The sequence below is a fragment of the Sarcophilus harrisii genome, chromosome 4 (genome assembly GCF_902635505.1).
Source record: "Sarcophilus harrisii chromosome 4, mSarHar1.11, whole genome shotgun sequence".
In the NCBI taxonomy this organism is placed as follows: domain Eukaryota; kingdom Metazoa; phylum Chordata; class Mammalia; order Dasyuromorphia; family Dasyuridae; genus Sarcophilus; species Sarcophilus harrisii.
The window spans coordinates 239,146,861-239,164,541 of NC_045429.1; the positions used below are offsets into that span (position 1 = coordinate 239,146,861).

The 17,681-nt window shown below is 39.3% G+C and overlaps 1 protein-coding gene across 1 annotated transcript in view; it reads left to right on the forward strand.

Annotated features, from left to right (window-relative positions):
* The first annotated feature begins 2,085 nt into the window (after positions 1-2,085).
* B3GAT2 (beta-1,3-glucuronyltransferase 2) overlaps positions 2,086-17,681 on the forward strand; it is an 88,298-nt gene continuing 72,702 nt past the window's right edge. The window contains exon 1 of the mRNA XM_031964662.1: positions 2,086-3,726. Within this exon, the coding sequence (XP_031820522.1) occupies positions 3,085-3,726 (642 nt within the window). The 5' untranslated portion in view covers positions 2,086-3,084. The remainder of the gene's footprint in view (positions 3,727-17,681) is intronic.

Consider the following 17,681-nt stretch of genomic DNA (forward strand, 5'->3'; position numbering starts at 1 on the left):
TCTTAGAAATTTCCTTCAAAGCTCAACTCAGATACTATTCTCTGAGACATTTCATAAGATCTCTCAGGAGCTAGTGCTTCTCTTATTTTCAAAATTGTTAATTTGTGTTTTATATACTCATATACACATATATACCAATGTTCTGTGGTTTCACACACATTTCACATATGTATGTGTGTATGTATGTATGTATATATCACACACACATACACACACACACAAACTCCATAAGGGCAAAGATGCTTCTTTGGTTGGTTGAGAAATTTAAATGTGCAGATTTTGCCTTTGTTTTAGGGACAGAAGAGAAGGTTAAGGAAGCAAGAATATGGACAGATCAGATTTAAAAAAAAAAAAAACCTGAATCTGAAAAGAGCAGTGCAAAAAGAAAGAGGAACCAGAGTTTGTCCCTATGAAAGGTCTTTCCAGCAAGACCACCCATTTTCCCTATGCACAGACAATAGGAAAGATTTATTTGTGAGTAGAGATGAAGGAAACTGGGATCTCAAGGGAAATATGTTTCCCAATTATTTATCAAGCACTCACATGAATATAAAGCTTTTATATTCTCCATCCCTCAGGAATATATGCCTATAATGCATTTGGGGACAGAATAGAATGACATTAATTACCCTTGCTCCTTTCCCTTTCTGGGGCGAATAGGATAGCAAGGGATCCAGCTGCTTGATTCACAGTTGCCAAGTTCCTTTCATACAGTACAAGGTTGAAAATAATCATCCATGGTTTACAAAGCTATTGGCCCTGTTTAATGCTAGTTGAAGAATACAGAGATGTATCTGTATTCCTACTTGTTATACTATATCTCATTTGATTTGGATGGTACCTTTTGTTATTTAACATTTATAGAAAACCAACAGTGTGTCAGGGTGTAAAAAGGAACTTGAGCATTATATGGTATGGTGTGATGTGCTGTAATGTGTCAGAAGACCTACATTGTAAGCTTCAGCTTGGACCCTGGAGCTGAGGTAGTGTATAAGACACCTGACCTACCTGACCCTACTATATGAGAAGTTTCCTCCTCAGTATGAAGAAAAGATGAGAAAATATTTAAGTCTTCCTTTCCAGCCAAACAGCATTCTATGATTCACAGGAAACCTTTGAGCCTCAGTTTCTTCAATTGTAAAAATCAAGATAGCAATAACTGTCTTAACTTCCCTACAATGCTGTTGTGAGAATCATGTGAAATTGCGTGTGTGTGAAAGCACAGAGCATTAGACATGAATCTCGGTATTACTAATAGCCAACAAAAGTATTAAAAGGAGAGGGAAGAAGAAAAAGAAGAGGAATTACTAAATAAAAGAAGTTTGGATTAGGAGCTTAAAGTTTCAGGTTTGTGTGCACGGGAATGACAGCCAGAAACAAACATTAAGTATTTAAATTGGAACCTTTTCCCCTGGGTTCTCTCATATGCCACAGTCTTTGTGTGACATCCATCTCTCCATCTGAGGCTTTTTTTTTTAATTATTGATTTTTGCTTTTCTATAAAAGTACGTTTTGTTTTACACTGTTTGTCATGATATCCTAATTGACAAACCTACTGCTGTGATCTCTCTCCGAGCCAGTATGCTGATTTTAAATAAGAACCTTTTTTTTTCTTTTTTGGCTCTCTCTCTCTTTTACTGTTTGAAGAATCCCCTCTGCTTTTTCCCACTCTCTCCCCACCTGAGGTCTCCTGAGTTTTCAGCACGTGAATAGATTTTCCTGTCTGTTCTCCAAAGACCCTGCAGTATTTCAGAAAGGAGAGATCAGCAAACAAACCTCCCAGCATCCAATTCCTTCCAGCAACCAGCTTGTGAGCCCCCCCCTCCCTTTTCAGTGCAGCCCCAGGGGATCTCTTCTCTTCGAGCAGGCAGAGCCACCAGAACGCAGGGCAGCGGTTGGCGGCGGTGGTGGTGTTGGTAGTGGTAGTGGCAACGGCAGGAGCATCAGCGGCTACCGAACCTACAGTAGTAGCAGCAGCAGTGGGGCTTTCATTCTGGCCAGCACCAAGACCCAGGCAAAGGGAGGACCTCCCTCGCTTCCCCCCGAAACACACCCACCCACCCACCCACTCCCATCCTCCCCACTCACAACCCTTCTTCTCCACCAGTAGCAGCGCTGCTGTCTTCCCACAGGAGAACTGGGAGGACTGCTAGAGTCTGCATCACAACCCTTCCCTCCCCTCCTTTTTTTTCTTCTTTTTCTTTCCTTGCTTTGGGATCTTGCTGCTGGAGACGGGAGATGTTCAGAGAAGAGGAGGAGGAGGGACCACAACAGAGTCGGCAGCAGTGGTGGCACTGGGGGCAGCTTGGCACAGAGCGGCGGCTAGACTGTCCTCAGCATCTCTTCCAAGTCCTCACTGCCCCGACAAGGATGTGAGGAAGAAAAACCTCTTCTGCTGCTCTCCTGACTCAAGCCTGCCCTCTTCTAAGGGAGCACTCGCTACTCTTCTTCTCTGATCCAGAGACTGCTTTTCAGCCTTTGGGGGTGCTACGTGCTTTGGACCTTTTCCCTTGTTCAGTCTCTCGCAGACCCTCTTCCCACTGCCCCGGGACAGCAAAGAGGAGATCTGGACCAGTAGCGTGGCCGATTTAAAAGGCTATTAACAGTGAAAGACCACCGCCCTTCCCCCTCCAGCCACCGTGTGCCAGCCTTTCCAGCCACTCGGGTCTTCAACACAACTCTCGAAGAGAAAAAGAAGGGGACCTGGAAGGAACCCCTACTCACCTGCTAATCTGAAGAACTGAGGGTGGGAGAAGGAATCCCAGCCGCTTTTCCCTTTGGCCCCCTAACCTGCTCGCTGCGCTCACATCCCTAACCAACTCGCCCCTCCGTGGGTCTCCCCTTGTACCCCGCTCCCTCTGACTGCCATGCACTGAGTCCCCTGGCCCTGGGACGTCCCTATGGGGAGGGCTCCCCACCAAGCTTCGTGAACTAAGAAAAGAAGGCGGCGGCGGCATTGGGGCGCAGAGCGCCCCGGGTTCCGAGCTGCGGCTCGGAGGTGCCCTGCCCCCCCGACCCCGGTGTGCCCCCTGGAAGGCCTGGAGGGGCCCCACGGGGGCTAGGGGGGTTGGGGGTGAGCGCACCATGAAGTCCCTCCTCTTCAGTCGCTTCTTCATCCTCCTGCCCTGGGTACTCATCGTCATCATCATGATCGACGTGGACCCCCGCCGCCCCGCGCCCCACCTCGGCCCGCACCCTCACTTCTCCCGGTACGCGGGCGGCCGCTGGGGCGCAGCTCCGCGCCCCGGCGTCCCGCGGCCCGCGCTGCTCCCTCGGGACGGCGGCCCCGACGGCGGCCCCCAGCGGGGCGCCGAGCAGGCGCGCAACCGCTCGCAGCCGCCTCCCCCTCAGCCGCCGCCGCCGCTGCCCACCATCTATGCCATCACCCCCACCTACAGCCGCCCGGTGCAGAAAGCCGAGCTCACGCGGCTGGCCAACACCTTCCGGCAGGTGGCGCAGCTGCACTGGATCCTGGTGGAGGACGCCGCCGGCCGCAGCGAGCTGGTGAGCCGCTTCTTGGCCCGAGCGGGGCTTCCCAGCACCCACCTGCACGTGCCCACGCCCCGGCGCTATAAGCGGCCCGGCCTGCCGCGGGCCACGGAGCAGCGCAATGCCGGCCTCGCCTGGCTGCGCCAGACTCACCGGCACGAGCCTCAGCGGCCGCAGCCCGGCGTGCTCTTCTTCGCCGACGACGACAACACCTACAGTCTGGAGCTCTTCCAAGAGGTAGCGAGCTTCCCCGCGCACCTGGGGCGGGGGGGCCGCCGGGGCGGGGGTCGCCGGGGTCTGGGGCTGCGAGCCCCCTGTGCAGTTGAGGCAGCTTCTCCTCCCCCCTTTGCACCGGAACACCCGAACAGGTCCTGCATCCTTCGGGCCTCCCCCCGGGGTGGCCGTCCCCAGCGCTGCTGCGCTTCCCCGGCCCTAGTCTCGCGTCCCCAAGGGCAGAGGGATAGGCAGCCGGGCTCCGGCCTTTATTAAGATGCAGGCAGGGGTTGAGTGGGCAACTTCCATTTCGATAGACACTACACATTGCCTATGCTAAGTCCCGCTTAGTTGGGAGGGAAATCAACAGATTGTTGAAGTTTTAAGACATGAGTTCGAATCCCAGCCCTGCCAATTAACACCCACCTGTAGGCAAGTCACTCTAAATTTCACCAGGCTCCACTTTCCTTTTAAAAGGAGCGGACTTAGTCTCTTAGATACTCCCTTCTCACCCTAAAGCTGTGACCTTCCTTGTTTGATGTTTGTGAAAGGAATAGAGGAGCCAGTTTAACCCAATCTGCAATTATTAAGTACCTACTACGTGCCCGGAGCTGTTAGGTACTGAGGATTCAAGAAGTAAACAAAAAATATCCTCAGACCTTCAAGAAGTTGACACTTAAACCTGTGGGGAATCTTGGAGTTGGGGTGAGGTGAAAAAGTTCGAAGTTAGAAAGGAGTTGAAGGATTGGAATAGAGAAAATGGTCATATCACAAATTTCAGCAAAGCAGAAAACCAGAACAGGTAGAGAATCACTTTTTGATTTAGAATTTTAATTTTCTTTGGTGTAGAGAACTTCTGGTGTGGAAACTTCTTCCACCTACGAAAATCTACCGCTGCTCTGTAACTTCTCAGTATTAGAATGTTGCCAAGTGCACAGAAAAGTTACCGCTGCTCTGTAACTTCTCAGTATTAGAATGTTGCCAAGTGCACAGAAAAGTTACCGCTGCTCTGTAACTTCTCAGTATTAGAATGTTGCCAAGTGCACAAAAAAGTTGAATGACTTAACAAGATTGGTTTTCTATCTAATTCACAACTGCCTTCCTAAAGATTTACTAAAGGAGTAGAAAGAAGAGACGGGAAGGTTATATTTAAAAATAGCATCTGAATAATAAGTTTTCTCTCCTGCCTTTTTTGTGCACAATTCCATGGCACATTTTATTTGGAAGCAATACATATGCCTTTTTGCAAACAATTTTCCTTTCAAACCTTTAGACTCTAGAAGTTAGAACTAAACATCTTCAAAGAAAGATGGCGTTATGGCATTCTATATATGTATTTGCCCTATCCCCAACTATTTTTATTTAACCTCTTTTTTTGAACCCAAGGAATATGTTGAACTCTCTCTCCTATTCCAAGATGTTTCTTTGGAGAAATAGCTTTTTGCAATGAGGGAATCAGTATTCTGCTCAAGAGGACATGGCCTGACAGCAGAATCCAGTCTATCTCTTCAAGCTGGCTACTTCACTACAGGCATGATAAATGTTTACTTTGTGATCTTTTTACAGTTTAAATATCCCTATACATGCACAAACATCAGGTTCACTTCAAGTTATTGTTTCTGGATTTCCTAGAGACAAATGGTGATTTCTTTAAAAACTTTTTTTTCTGTAAGAAATATTGAGTTGCAAAGACAACCCATTCCTTGCCTCCTTAAATTTTTACAGTCACTCAGACTCCCCCAAATAAAATGGGAGTGCAGAACTATTTTTATCATTCTTCATGTTTAGACATTTAATCGATAATACCCACAAATCATATCAAATATGAATCCATCCATACTGCTCTTGCTTCTAAATATTCTCTATCTCAAATCTATAACATGACTCAGTCTGCCTTGCTCCCTGATTCTTCTCTGACTTTGTCTATATCCAAATTAGTATCTACCTTCCTAAATGAAATATTGTGGGGTATTTTTCCCAAACTGCAGTGTAAAGATCTTTCATTTCTAAATGCCATTCACAACTTTGATTTTCATTCATTCAATTCAGCATTTATTAAGCATGTACATGGTGCCAGACACTGTATTAGGTTTTGGATATAGAGACAAAATACATAAGTATATAAATGGTTTCTCTATAAATATATATAAATACACTATGTATACACTATGTAAATGTACACACACACTACATATATATATATATATACACACACACACACACATAATGTGTGTGTGTATGTGTATTCCTTGCTCTTTAAAGAGTTATATTTCATTGGCTTGAAAATAACACATCCATAGATAATACAAAGTGTGTGTGCGAGCACACACACAATACAAAGTTATATACATATACATATATATATATACACACACACACATACTTTGTGCAACCTGGGGACACATATACATATATATATATATATATATATATATATATATATATATATATATATATATATATATGTATGTGTAGGTATGTGCCTATGTGTGTGTGTATATGTCTATATATTGTGTATGTTTGCTTATATAAATAATATGAGGATATGGAGAGAAAAGTCAAAGTAAAGTCAATAGAAAACTGGCCTTAAAACCAAGACTACCTGGGTCTGGCCTAGTGGCTCTTTGGTCTTTTACAAGTCATTTAACTAACCTCTCAGTGACCTAGCCAATTCTTGGGAACTCTACAATGCTACAATGCTAACCTGTATTAGTAAAGAGAGTTTCTTCTCTCAAAATTTCCAATACCATTAAAATCACAGGTTCATTCTGAATCCCTTTTTCAAATTTGGAGGTAGGGCAATAACAACTGAAAGACTGAAGGTAATCCTGAGACTCTACTCTCTCTTCATTCATTATCTTCTATTCCATAAACAGCCAGAGCAGAACTGACTCTCCCTTCTCTTTTGCTTCAGGCAGGGATTTCCTGTGATTTTCTGTAGAAACAAATGAAGCTAGGGCTTATATGATGGACCTTTGAATTATTCAAGTCAACAAATATTCATTAGGCAAGCACCCACTATGTTTCAGAGCAGCACAACAGCTTCTTAATTTATTTTAACTAATTTTTTTTCTCATACTGGGGTACTTCCTTTATTAGAAGTGACTTTCATTTAGAATCACAATCATAATTTTAATTCACCATAATTTTACCCTAAGTCACCCCCCCCCCTCACTTGGAAGTTACCTTTAACTGTGAACATCTATTGTGTTTATGTAAAGTAATTTACACTCTCTTTAATTAACCTGTTAGGAGATTGAATTGTAAAGGAAAATGATTTTCAGTTTATGCCTAGCTTCTAGCTCCTTGATGTGAGATGTGAGATCCTTTTTTCCCCTGCTGGTGGGAGAATTGGCATATGCTTGGAAATTCAACTCATCAGAATACAACCTTCCTTCTGATGTCTCCCAAGCTAGAAGGGAGGGTGTTAATTAGTGGACATTAAACAGCAAGAGAATATTCCTGTAGATTTTTTATTGGAACATAAGAAGAATAATTGCTAGAGTAGAAAAAAAGTATATTGTATGGAAGATAGGAAAACTATAGAGACTCCCAGTATACAATGAGGATATGCACAAATTTTAGGGATATAAAATCACAGTAAGTTATTCTATATGGATTCATAACCAGAAAGATGTATGAGTGAAAGAAATAAACTTATGCTGTAAAAGAAGCAGCACATCTGTTGTCTATCAAACAGAAAAATATCTTTTATTATATCCAGAAAAGGAACTCTCACACCCATGGCACTTTATGGTATGGATGACAAAATTTTAGAATTTAGAATTAAGCAACTACAGGACAGGAATGCTGTTTTCCAATTCCTCTGAATTCTCCTCACTCTCTCCTCTTATTATCCCCTTTCCATACAGCATTTTATGCAGGGCAGGCATCTGTTTTACCTAATAGTCTCTTTTTACAGTCTCTTATTCTTTTATTTGCATAATGAGTAACACTGAATGTTTTGAAAGTCCATTTGATGAAATTTGGACATCTGTATACTGATACATTACTCTCCCTAGTTGTCAAGTTCTTTTTAAATACTAATTTATTAATGTAAAAGAATTATGAAGTCTACTTTATAATTTAATGGTTTCATATGCATTGGAAGATTGCATGGAGTAGTGGACAGAAAGCTGTCCTCAAATCCAGGAAATCCAGGGTTCAAGCCCCACTTCTGAAGTTAAAGGTCTTAGTGTTGATGTACATTGGCAGGGAGGAGTCTTCTCAGTTGGAAGTTTACAATACCAGTGAAATCACAGGTGCAGACCCTCTGTATTATATTATAGAGACATGACATACTTTTTTGTACGTGAGCTGAAAAGTTTATATGAAAACAAGACTTCTTTCTTTTGGGGGTGGGAAAACTATATATTCAAAGAAAAGTAGAGACTGCTAAAGCTAAAATGTTCATTTTATCCTTTTGTCTCCTACCAAAAAAAGCACCTACAAAAAAAAAAAAAACCAATAATATAAAACCATTTTTAAAGAGATTCACAGCAGTTAAGAAAGAATGTCCCAAGACAGAATTCATCTTTTATTCATGGTATTTCTAATTTCCATGAATGATGTTAAAGTAGATAAGATAAAAGGAGGAAAATGAACCAGGTACAAATTAGCTCCCTATGTATTGGCTGCAAAGGCAGGAAAGTAAAGGATGAAAGGTCTCCAAATTAAATTAAAGGCGCAACAGGCAATCCATGTTCAATTATTTCTCCTTAGTAAGTAGAATGGTAGTTTTTTCTCACATTCAACTAACTAATTTTCAGCCTCCCCTTTCTACTGGGCTGTGTTGGAAAGGCAGTGTTTGTATTGAACAGTCCCATATTCACACACACATCCATTTGCAAATGAAGCTCTGTGTGAATTGTACCCACAGAAACAAAATAGGTCATTTGTAAGAAGTGGTATCAAAGGCTTTTCAACCTTACTATATAACTAAAACCACCCTTTGCTTTTTTCTCTGCAGCCTTTATAGATTTTTGCATGATTGGATCATGGGTAATTCCTATTCCACCACTAATTGATGCCCCCCTCCTTTATATATCTTATTGATCTAACACCCTAGAACAGCTAGTTTACAAAGGATTTAAGTCACCTTAATAAATGTCAGGGTTACAAATAACTGTAACTTTTATGTAACTGATTACCAAGTAATATTTTCAATAGATCAGATTGTTATTCTTGAAAACCTTGATTGTTTTCCAGGATTTGTATCTGATTAATCTCAGGGAAAGTCAGTTTTCACCTTTGGGAATCAATTGAATTGAAAGGTTAAAGGGGAAAAAAATTGCTTTCCAGACAGGAATAAACTGTGAAACACTGATGTGATAGAAGGCTGGAGATCTTAATGAGATGAGATTAGGAAAACAAACACCAATACCAATTGGGCTTTGGGAAAGATATTGTCCTTTAAAGATGCATGTTGAAGATATCTCCTTCTCCCAGCCTTCCGCGGGGGGGGGGGGAGGAACAGGTGCTAGGGCTTGGGCCTGATTCTTCTTTTTAGGAACCTTTTTTGTATTTTTCTGGCTTGAGTCACAAACCAAAAACCAAAAATCTGAGTTTAACAGCATTTAAAATCCAATTTACCCTAAATGGTAAATGCTCTATGTGTCTCCTGATAGGTAACCTGAGGTCCACATTTTCCCTTAACCTTGATACAGTTAGTTAAAGTGTTTTCTTTTCAAAGTGAATAAAGATAGACTAGGAGATTCTGTCCCTCAGGTCTAGAATAAATAGAGCATTGGCCTGGAAAAGTACCACAAGTACTAAGCTTATGCTGCCCTGAAAACATGTCATGTGTCTATTAAGATATTAGGACATTTTGAAGATGAACATATAGATATACATGTGTGTATACAAATTTTACAAGATTGAAAAATAGAAAGGGTGTACAGTAATTGTTTTGATGTATTTCAGCTTCCTCTTCCCCATACATGGATGCCTGACTTGTATATTCTCTATATTTCTTTATATATTGATGACTCATTTTTTGATGCCTTTACCCATATAGAGACCAATGATATCCGTTTGGTTGGTACTGTTTTGATTGACTATCAGGAATTATGTTCTAGATTTCAAAACCTTTTGTCCTTCTTTCCCTTTCAGTCTTTTCCCCAAAAACTCATGCCCATACCCCTTCCTTGCCAGTTATTAGTGATTTTACTCTTTATACACTTATTCTCCTCAATAGAATGGAAACTCCTGATTTTTGTCAGTTTCCTTAAAATCTAGTACTTTTGTTTTTTCCTTCTTAGATTTGTGATGTCATTGGTATGAGGAATTCTTGGTGTGGAAACCCCCTAAATTGATTCATATGAGTAAACTATTCTCATAACAGTTAAAGCCAAATTTTGAGCACAAAATAATTTTTCTAGGTTTAAATCAGGTCTTTTTGATTCTAAGACCAGACTTCTATCCATTATGTTACTCTCTATCTTGCCTAATAGGTTTTTAATAAATGTTTGTAGAATCGAATGGAATTAGTTTCTTCAAACTAATAGAGCAGAAGACCTGTCAAAACAGTTTCTATTTGTAGCCTCTTTGAATTTGTGTTTGCGCTGTGCTGGTGGGGCTTGTTTTGGTACTTCTTAGATACTATAGTGGGTGACTGTAATTTCCTCTGTCTGCTCCACTTGCCTCCAAATTATGAGCTTATAACTTTCCTTTTGTATGAATAGTAATGAGAATAGCGATTGCTTATAAGACATGCTTCAGAAGCAAAATAGAAGAAGCTAAAGCCCAATGGTCTTATTTATTGAGTATTCTGCATTCTATTTTAAGCACAGTTTTCAAGATTGTGCTTTCTATATAGAATTCAATAATACCCAAATATGACTCTTTACAGCCTTAGGACTCTGTTAGAATATCAGCATACTTTGTCTAGTTTATGCCTAAACATTACTGTAGATTTGAGTTCCATTGTCATTGAAGCATGAAATTTAAACTTTGCATATAAACTCAGCTCTTAACTTAAAAGGGGGCAGAATTTATCTGCACACAAATAAATCAAAATAATGATACCCCAGCTTTTATATATAGCAAAAGAATGTGATTTAGACAAAAATTTTTTAATAAAAACTGCAAAACCTTAAAGTCAGTGTCAGTATTATTGTGTTTATTTTAAATAACTATTAAAATGACACATTAGCAGCCTGGGGAGAAGTGAAAATGAAATTAGTAATTTTTAATATGAAATCCTAGAAACAGATAAAAATCTTAGGTAATCTAACATCTATTACTATTGGTCTACTCTTCCAAAATGGAACCCATCTTCTCTCCTTGGTTATAAGTTCTGTTTTTTTCCTTTGACTTTTGTTTTCCTTATCTGTCTTTTCTTTATAGACTATATGCTTTTTCATTTTTTTTTTCATGGAGGTAAATTAAAGGTAGTATGTAAGCTTTTTATTTTCTGACATACCAAATTAAATGTTTATTCTGTAGTGTTTAGGTAAGAGTTGATAATTTCTCCAAGGAGATAAAATATGAAAATTTATTTCATACTCATCGATATGCATCAGCAACTGCATCTCCAGCATGTGCCTCTTGCCAGGACACCCAGAGCAGAATGAAGGGATGGTTTTCAAAACAGCCTTAGGTATCAGAATGGGATGGCAGTAGGGAAACAGTTTTGAATTATTTCAGATGAATAGGGAAGTTTATAATGTGAAGGAGATGCTGGAGGTCTGAGCCAATTTGAAGTGATAACAGTTCTAGAAAATAGACACTTGCCTGGATTTACATTCAGCAGGTGTACTGTAGGCAGCTCACTCCCTGAGGGCAGCAGGTTTTGCAGGAGGCAGTGCCAGATCACTAGCATATTCATTATGTTTTGTCTTGAAGGCCAGCACCCCCCTCCCCTTACTGGTGAATGTGTACAATCTTTGTTAATTACCTTGTTTAATTTTTTCTCCTGGATTAGGAAGTTCTCAGGCTTTATTTACTTAAATGGAGAAGTGGTTTTTTATTTTAAAATTGAAAAGCTAGAGGAAAGGAAGAAGGTTAGGAAAAATAAAATTACTTCAAAATTATTTAGAATTTTTACTTCAACTGAGAATTCACTACTTTTATCATTAACTTTGGAATGGGGGGGGGAGCAGGGTAAAATGAGTAAAAGGGTCATGTGCTAAACATATTTCTTTAGTCATGAAGACATTACACCTTTAAATTCTCAACAGTCTATCTTTTGAGCCTTTATCTGTAGAAACCAAAGTGTTAAATTATAATACTTTCTTATTGAACAAATTATAAGATATCCAGGATACTTTAATTTTGGGGCTAATTGAAGTTCTCTTGTGAAATCCCCAAAGCTTATATTGAAAATTTGCCTGTTTTTAAAGAACCAATGAATCCCAGGTCTGAGAAATTTTCTATTCTAAGCTCCTTTTTGTTTTTATTATCCAAATGAGGAATCTAAAGTCAAGAGAGGTTTAAATTAGTTTGTTATGTTGACTCAAGCAAATCATTTAAACTCTGTGGACTCAAGATTTTTCATCTGAAAAGTGAGGGGGTGGCGCAGTAGGTAGAACACCAGCCCTAAAATCAGAAGGACCTGAGTTCAAATCTGGCCTCAGATACTTAATACTTCCTAGCTGTGTGACCCTGGGCAAGTCATTTAACCCCAGATGCCTCAGGAAAAAAAAAAGTGAGGGGATTGGGCTAAATAATCTATAAGGTGCCCTCCAGCACTATAAACTACTCAAATTTGTGGTAGGGCTGGAATTAGAACCCAATATTCCTCACTTGTCAGCAAGAAAATTCAAGGAATTGGATATTTACTAATTTAATATCAACTCTATAACAATGCTGTAGTTCTTATTAAATAGATATTAGAGTCTTCCTACTAATAGCATCTGCTGGTTTACAACTGATCCCAAATTATAGAGATGTGCAGGAAATTGTGTGAAAGACTTCTTTACAGTGACCTTTAAATAGTCAGCAACAAAATGAAGGGCCTAGATGGACAGCACTTAGAGCAAAGCCATATTTTATTTTGTGTTGAAATTTGAAAGCATGTCAAAGTCAGTAGTAGATGCCTAGATGTTAGATACAGAAATGCAAAAATAGAAGTATTCATCTATAATACATTGGTACATCTTTAGTACATCATAGCATCTATTTTGAGCCCAGTAAGATGAGGATCAACTGGTTTTCCCCTCCTTTGTTTGCAATGGTAATGATTTTACAATTCTGTAATATGGTACCGGGGGTGGGGGTGGGGGATGTTCTCAACCTGAGGTCCATGAGCTTGGTTTAAAAAAAATTGTTATAACTATATTTCAACCTGGTCCCTTATAATCCCATATATTTTATTTTGTACATTTAAAAGCATTATTCTAAAAAAGGGTCTGCAGGATAGGTCCATGACACACAAAAAAGTTAAGGATCATTGCTCTACAGTATTTAGATGTAGGTTTGAAATCCTGCTTATGAAAATACTGTTTCTCGGAAACATTTGCAGAAACATTTTTATAATTACTCTAAATTATTATGATTGTTATTTACTAGTGCTTTAAGGTTTTCAATGTGACATGTACATTACCTCATTTAATTCTCACTACAAACCTGTAAAGTAGGTACTATTATTATCTGAATACAGATAATAAGGATACCAAGATTCAGAGAGGTAATACTGCTCAAAATTAGGGAGTCAGTGGAAAGAGTTTCATTTGGAGTCCAAATATCTGGGTTCAAAACCCAGCTGTACTTTAGGCAAATCTCTTTATTTCTCTAGGCCTCCGTTTTCTTATCTGAGGAAAGTAGATTTTGGCTAGTCTTAGGGTCTAGCTTTGTGTATATGATTCTAAGATCACAAAGTGAGTGTCAGGATTCAAATTCAGTTCTCTCCTTATTTTAGATCCACTATTATTTTCAAAGTACATTCCAGCAACAGGAATATGTTTTTATTCTCTTTTTTTATCTTTTTGCTCCCTTGGGCTTCAGACTACTTATTCATCAATACCCTTTAGGTTGCAGATAAGGCAGAAGTAAAATATTAAAGATAGCTGTGGGTACTCACAGGAAGACTGGAAAATTCTTTATAAACCCTCAGTGCCTGAAGAAGAGTCTTTAATATAGTACCAAGAAGTTGTAAAAGTTTAGGAAATGCCAGATTCTATTGCCAAGGGGAGGAGGCGGAAGTTTTCTGTCATTTTTCAGTTGTGTCTCCTTCTTGGTGGCCCCATTTAGAGTTTTCTTAGCAAAGATATTAGAGGGGTTTGCCTTTTCCTTCTCCAATTCCTTTTATAGATGAGGAAATTGAGACAAATCAGGTGTGTGTGTGTGTGTGTGTGTGTGTGTTTGTATACATATACATCTATATCAGAAAGAAAACACAAGGTAATTTGATAGAGAAAAAGGAAGGAAAAGAAGAGTGTTCTAAACCTGTTTCTTACCTTCAGGAACTCAGACACAGGAAAACCCAAGTTCAGATATGTTGTCACTTACTGGTCTTACCTTTGCTCACTTAGTCACTTTTGCTTTCGGCTTCAATTTCTTCATCTATAAAATAGGGATAATAATAAATGTCAGATAGAATTATTAATGGTGGGAGTAACATATCTAAACATAAACATCATGGTACAATAGAAGGGAATCTAAGACTGTAATCAAAAGGTCTGGGTTCAAATCTGAATTCTAGTTCTTACTACCTATGTAACCTTCAGTGAATCATTTGACAGCCTTTCCTCTCAATTTCCTTGACTGCAGAATGAAGGAAGTTAGTCTAGTGGGGAACTAGATTAAAATATCATTGGGAAATAGCAAAACAAATACAGTATGACACAGATGATATTACTGTGTGATTTTCTAAGTCAATAAATGACTCTGAGAAATCTTTATATGGGAATTAAACCTTGAAGGTCTTCCCCTCCCAGATTTATTTATGATTTTTTTTTTGTTTGGACTAAGTGAAAAACCATTCTTGCTTCAATTGTTACCTAGTCTTAATCACTGAATGGTTACAGCCTCAGTCAAACTGAAACCTGTTAAAATACCTTAGCTTAAAAAGGCCAAGGTCTCCCATTGTATTTGAGGCCATCTCCAGTCTTGATCTACATTTGGCTACCCAGATGGACCCAGATGACTCTGGAGGGAAAAGTGAGGCAGATTGGACATTGCACAGCCTCCGAACCTAAATCCAATTCACTTGCATGTCATGGCATCCCTTCTCTGATGTAATGGCCCTCTTTGAAAATAAAGAACAAATAACAATAACCTCAATGACCTATTTCAGGGCAGCTAGATGGTACAGTGGGTAGAGTGCTAAGTGTGGAACCCAGAAGACTCATTCTCCTGAGTTCAAATCTGGCCTCCGATACTTAAAGTGTTACTCTGAGCAAGTCACTTGTCCTGTTTACCTCAGTTTCTTCATCTGTAATATGAACTAAAGAAGAAAATGGCGAACTAGTACTATATCTCTGCCAAGAAAACCCCAAATGGGAGTCATGAAAAAAATCAGACATAGCTGAAAAAAAATTTCTATTTGAGTTTTGAGACCACTCAAATTACCTTTGAGGGTTGTTCTAGCTCTGTTTCTATGATTTTATAAACTTTAGTACACATTAATGCTTGAAAACTGTGAGCTTAAGGGTATTAAAGATGAAGGATAGAAAGAAGGGTGAAAATCGTGGGAAACTTGATGAATACTCTGCTTGATGGATATTTTCAGGGGTTTGATGCTGTCCTAATCAGAATCAGCCAAATTTCTATCCTTTACTTTTTTAGTTCTCCAGCTTGAGATCCCCATTTCTTTTATAACATTCTTACTGTGAGTGATAGGAGTTCCTAACACCCCAAAATTGATTTGTACCCTAGTGTAATGCTGGTTGCATTTTTCTCATTAAATTGCTTAGTATAATGAGTTAAACAGGGCTTACATGGAAAGATTTTGTGGAGGAGGTGAGATTTTAACAAAATGGAAGGGCATTAAAGGACATTTTAGATGAAGAGGATGTGGGAGGGGTGTTTCAGTGATAGGGAATGGCATTTGTGGTAACTCATAGGCATGAAAGGCTAAAATGTGGGTGTGTGAAAACAAAGTTTCATTGCTTGAAGTTGAGATTAGGTGATAGACTTGGAGTGGAAAAGTATAGTTAGATAAGAGAAAATCATTGAATTTTAGGGCTGGGAGGAATATTAGAGACTGCTTCTTATGCCTTATTTTATAGGTGAAGAAAATGAGAGGAAGTGATCTACTCAATATTACTCAAGAACAAGATCCCACATCTCCTGAATCATAAGTTAATGATCATTTCCATATGTCATATAACCTTCTTGACTAGTGCTGACTTTTTTAGATGCTGTGATTGGAAAGTATAATGTGGTTTTAGAAGAATCTTCATTGGAATAAAGATGTTTATTGCTTTCTAGCATGTGAAATCAGGAGAACCTATGCAAATTTCTCTAAAGTCTTAACTCTTCTTTTGCTGTTTCTCCCTTCTGTCACCTGGTTTTTAAGCGACGTTTAACATGTGACATTACGTGACATTTAAACATGTATGTGAGATTTCAATTGAGTACAGTTTAGCATGCAACTATAATCTTCTTATGTACATGACACCACATTAGACTCCAGGAGTACAAAACCAAAAGTGTAAATAGCCTATGCTCTCGAGGAACTAACATTCAATCATCCTATCTTTCCTCCTCAATGGGGCCTGAAAGATAAGCCAGAGAGTTGTAAAAAGGGCAGCTGTGGGGCAGCTAGGTGGGCAGTGGATAGAGCACCAGCCCTGAAGTCAGGAGGACCTGAGTTCAAAATCTGGTCTCAGATACTTAATACTTCCTACCTGTGTGACCCTGGGCAAGTCACTTAATCCCAATTGCCTCAGGAAAAAAAGGGGGGCAGCTGTGGATTGCCACAGGCATTGATGTGTTTGAAATTTGTTTTCCTTCTCAATTTGCTGAAAGCTTAAAATATATACAGATACAGATACATATATATATATATATATATATATATATATATATACATATATATATATATATGTTGAAACATTTAGTTAACCACCACCCCCCATTTTAGAATTGAGAAACTGTAGGGGTAGGAATATGTCAGAGCATTGTAAGCTGATAAACTTTTTAAAAATATATAAATTTTAAGGACTACATTTCAGTATAGTTGGATTCCTTTTTAATTCTATGCATTTTATCTTATACAACTAAAACATTCAGAAGCTGTATGCTTGGGTTTCCCTTGATTGCTAAAGGATGACACGATACACACAAAAAATATTAATCCATGGCATAGATGAGGAAAAAGATTCCCAGAGAGATTTCAACCAAAATCATCCAGTTGGTGAGTCACATTTGAATGCAGGTCTTCTGCTTTCTGATCTTTCCACTACTGGGCTCTGGTTTGACAGTATGGTTGCATTGCCTTAAATTCTTAATACTAAAAAAAATCTTATAAATCACCTACTTCAGCTCTGTCTTTTTATGCATGTTCAAAATGGAGGACAGAGAGGTTGAATGATTTGCCTAGAGAGACACCCAGTTAATAAGTAATAATTAGGACTAGAATCTGGTTTTCCTGTCTTATTTCTCAGAATAGTGGTAATGGCTTTATACCATTCTTATTCTGGCTACCTACTTCTTATTATTCATATAAGCAGATCTTAATTTGGAAAAGACCTTGGAAGTAGGCCATTGACCCAACAGTGTAGAAATGAGGAGCCACTGAAGAAATGGGACTAAAGTTCATGAATTTGGTGACTATGCCATTGTTGTGATATGGGAGTTGCCTGCCAGTGGCTACTGGAGGTCTAACTCAGACCTGTAGAATGGATCTCTTCATGAAAGAGGATGATGATGATGACGACGACGATAATGATGATACAAGGACACTGAGAGACAGTTGCATTGCCTAACCTCTCTCCTCTTCTCTCTGCCTCCAATTTATTTCATTCCCAGTCCACAAGGAACATCTGCATTAGTAAAGGCTGCTTTGCAACTCCTTCAAGTGCTATGATTCACAG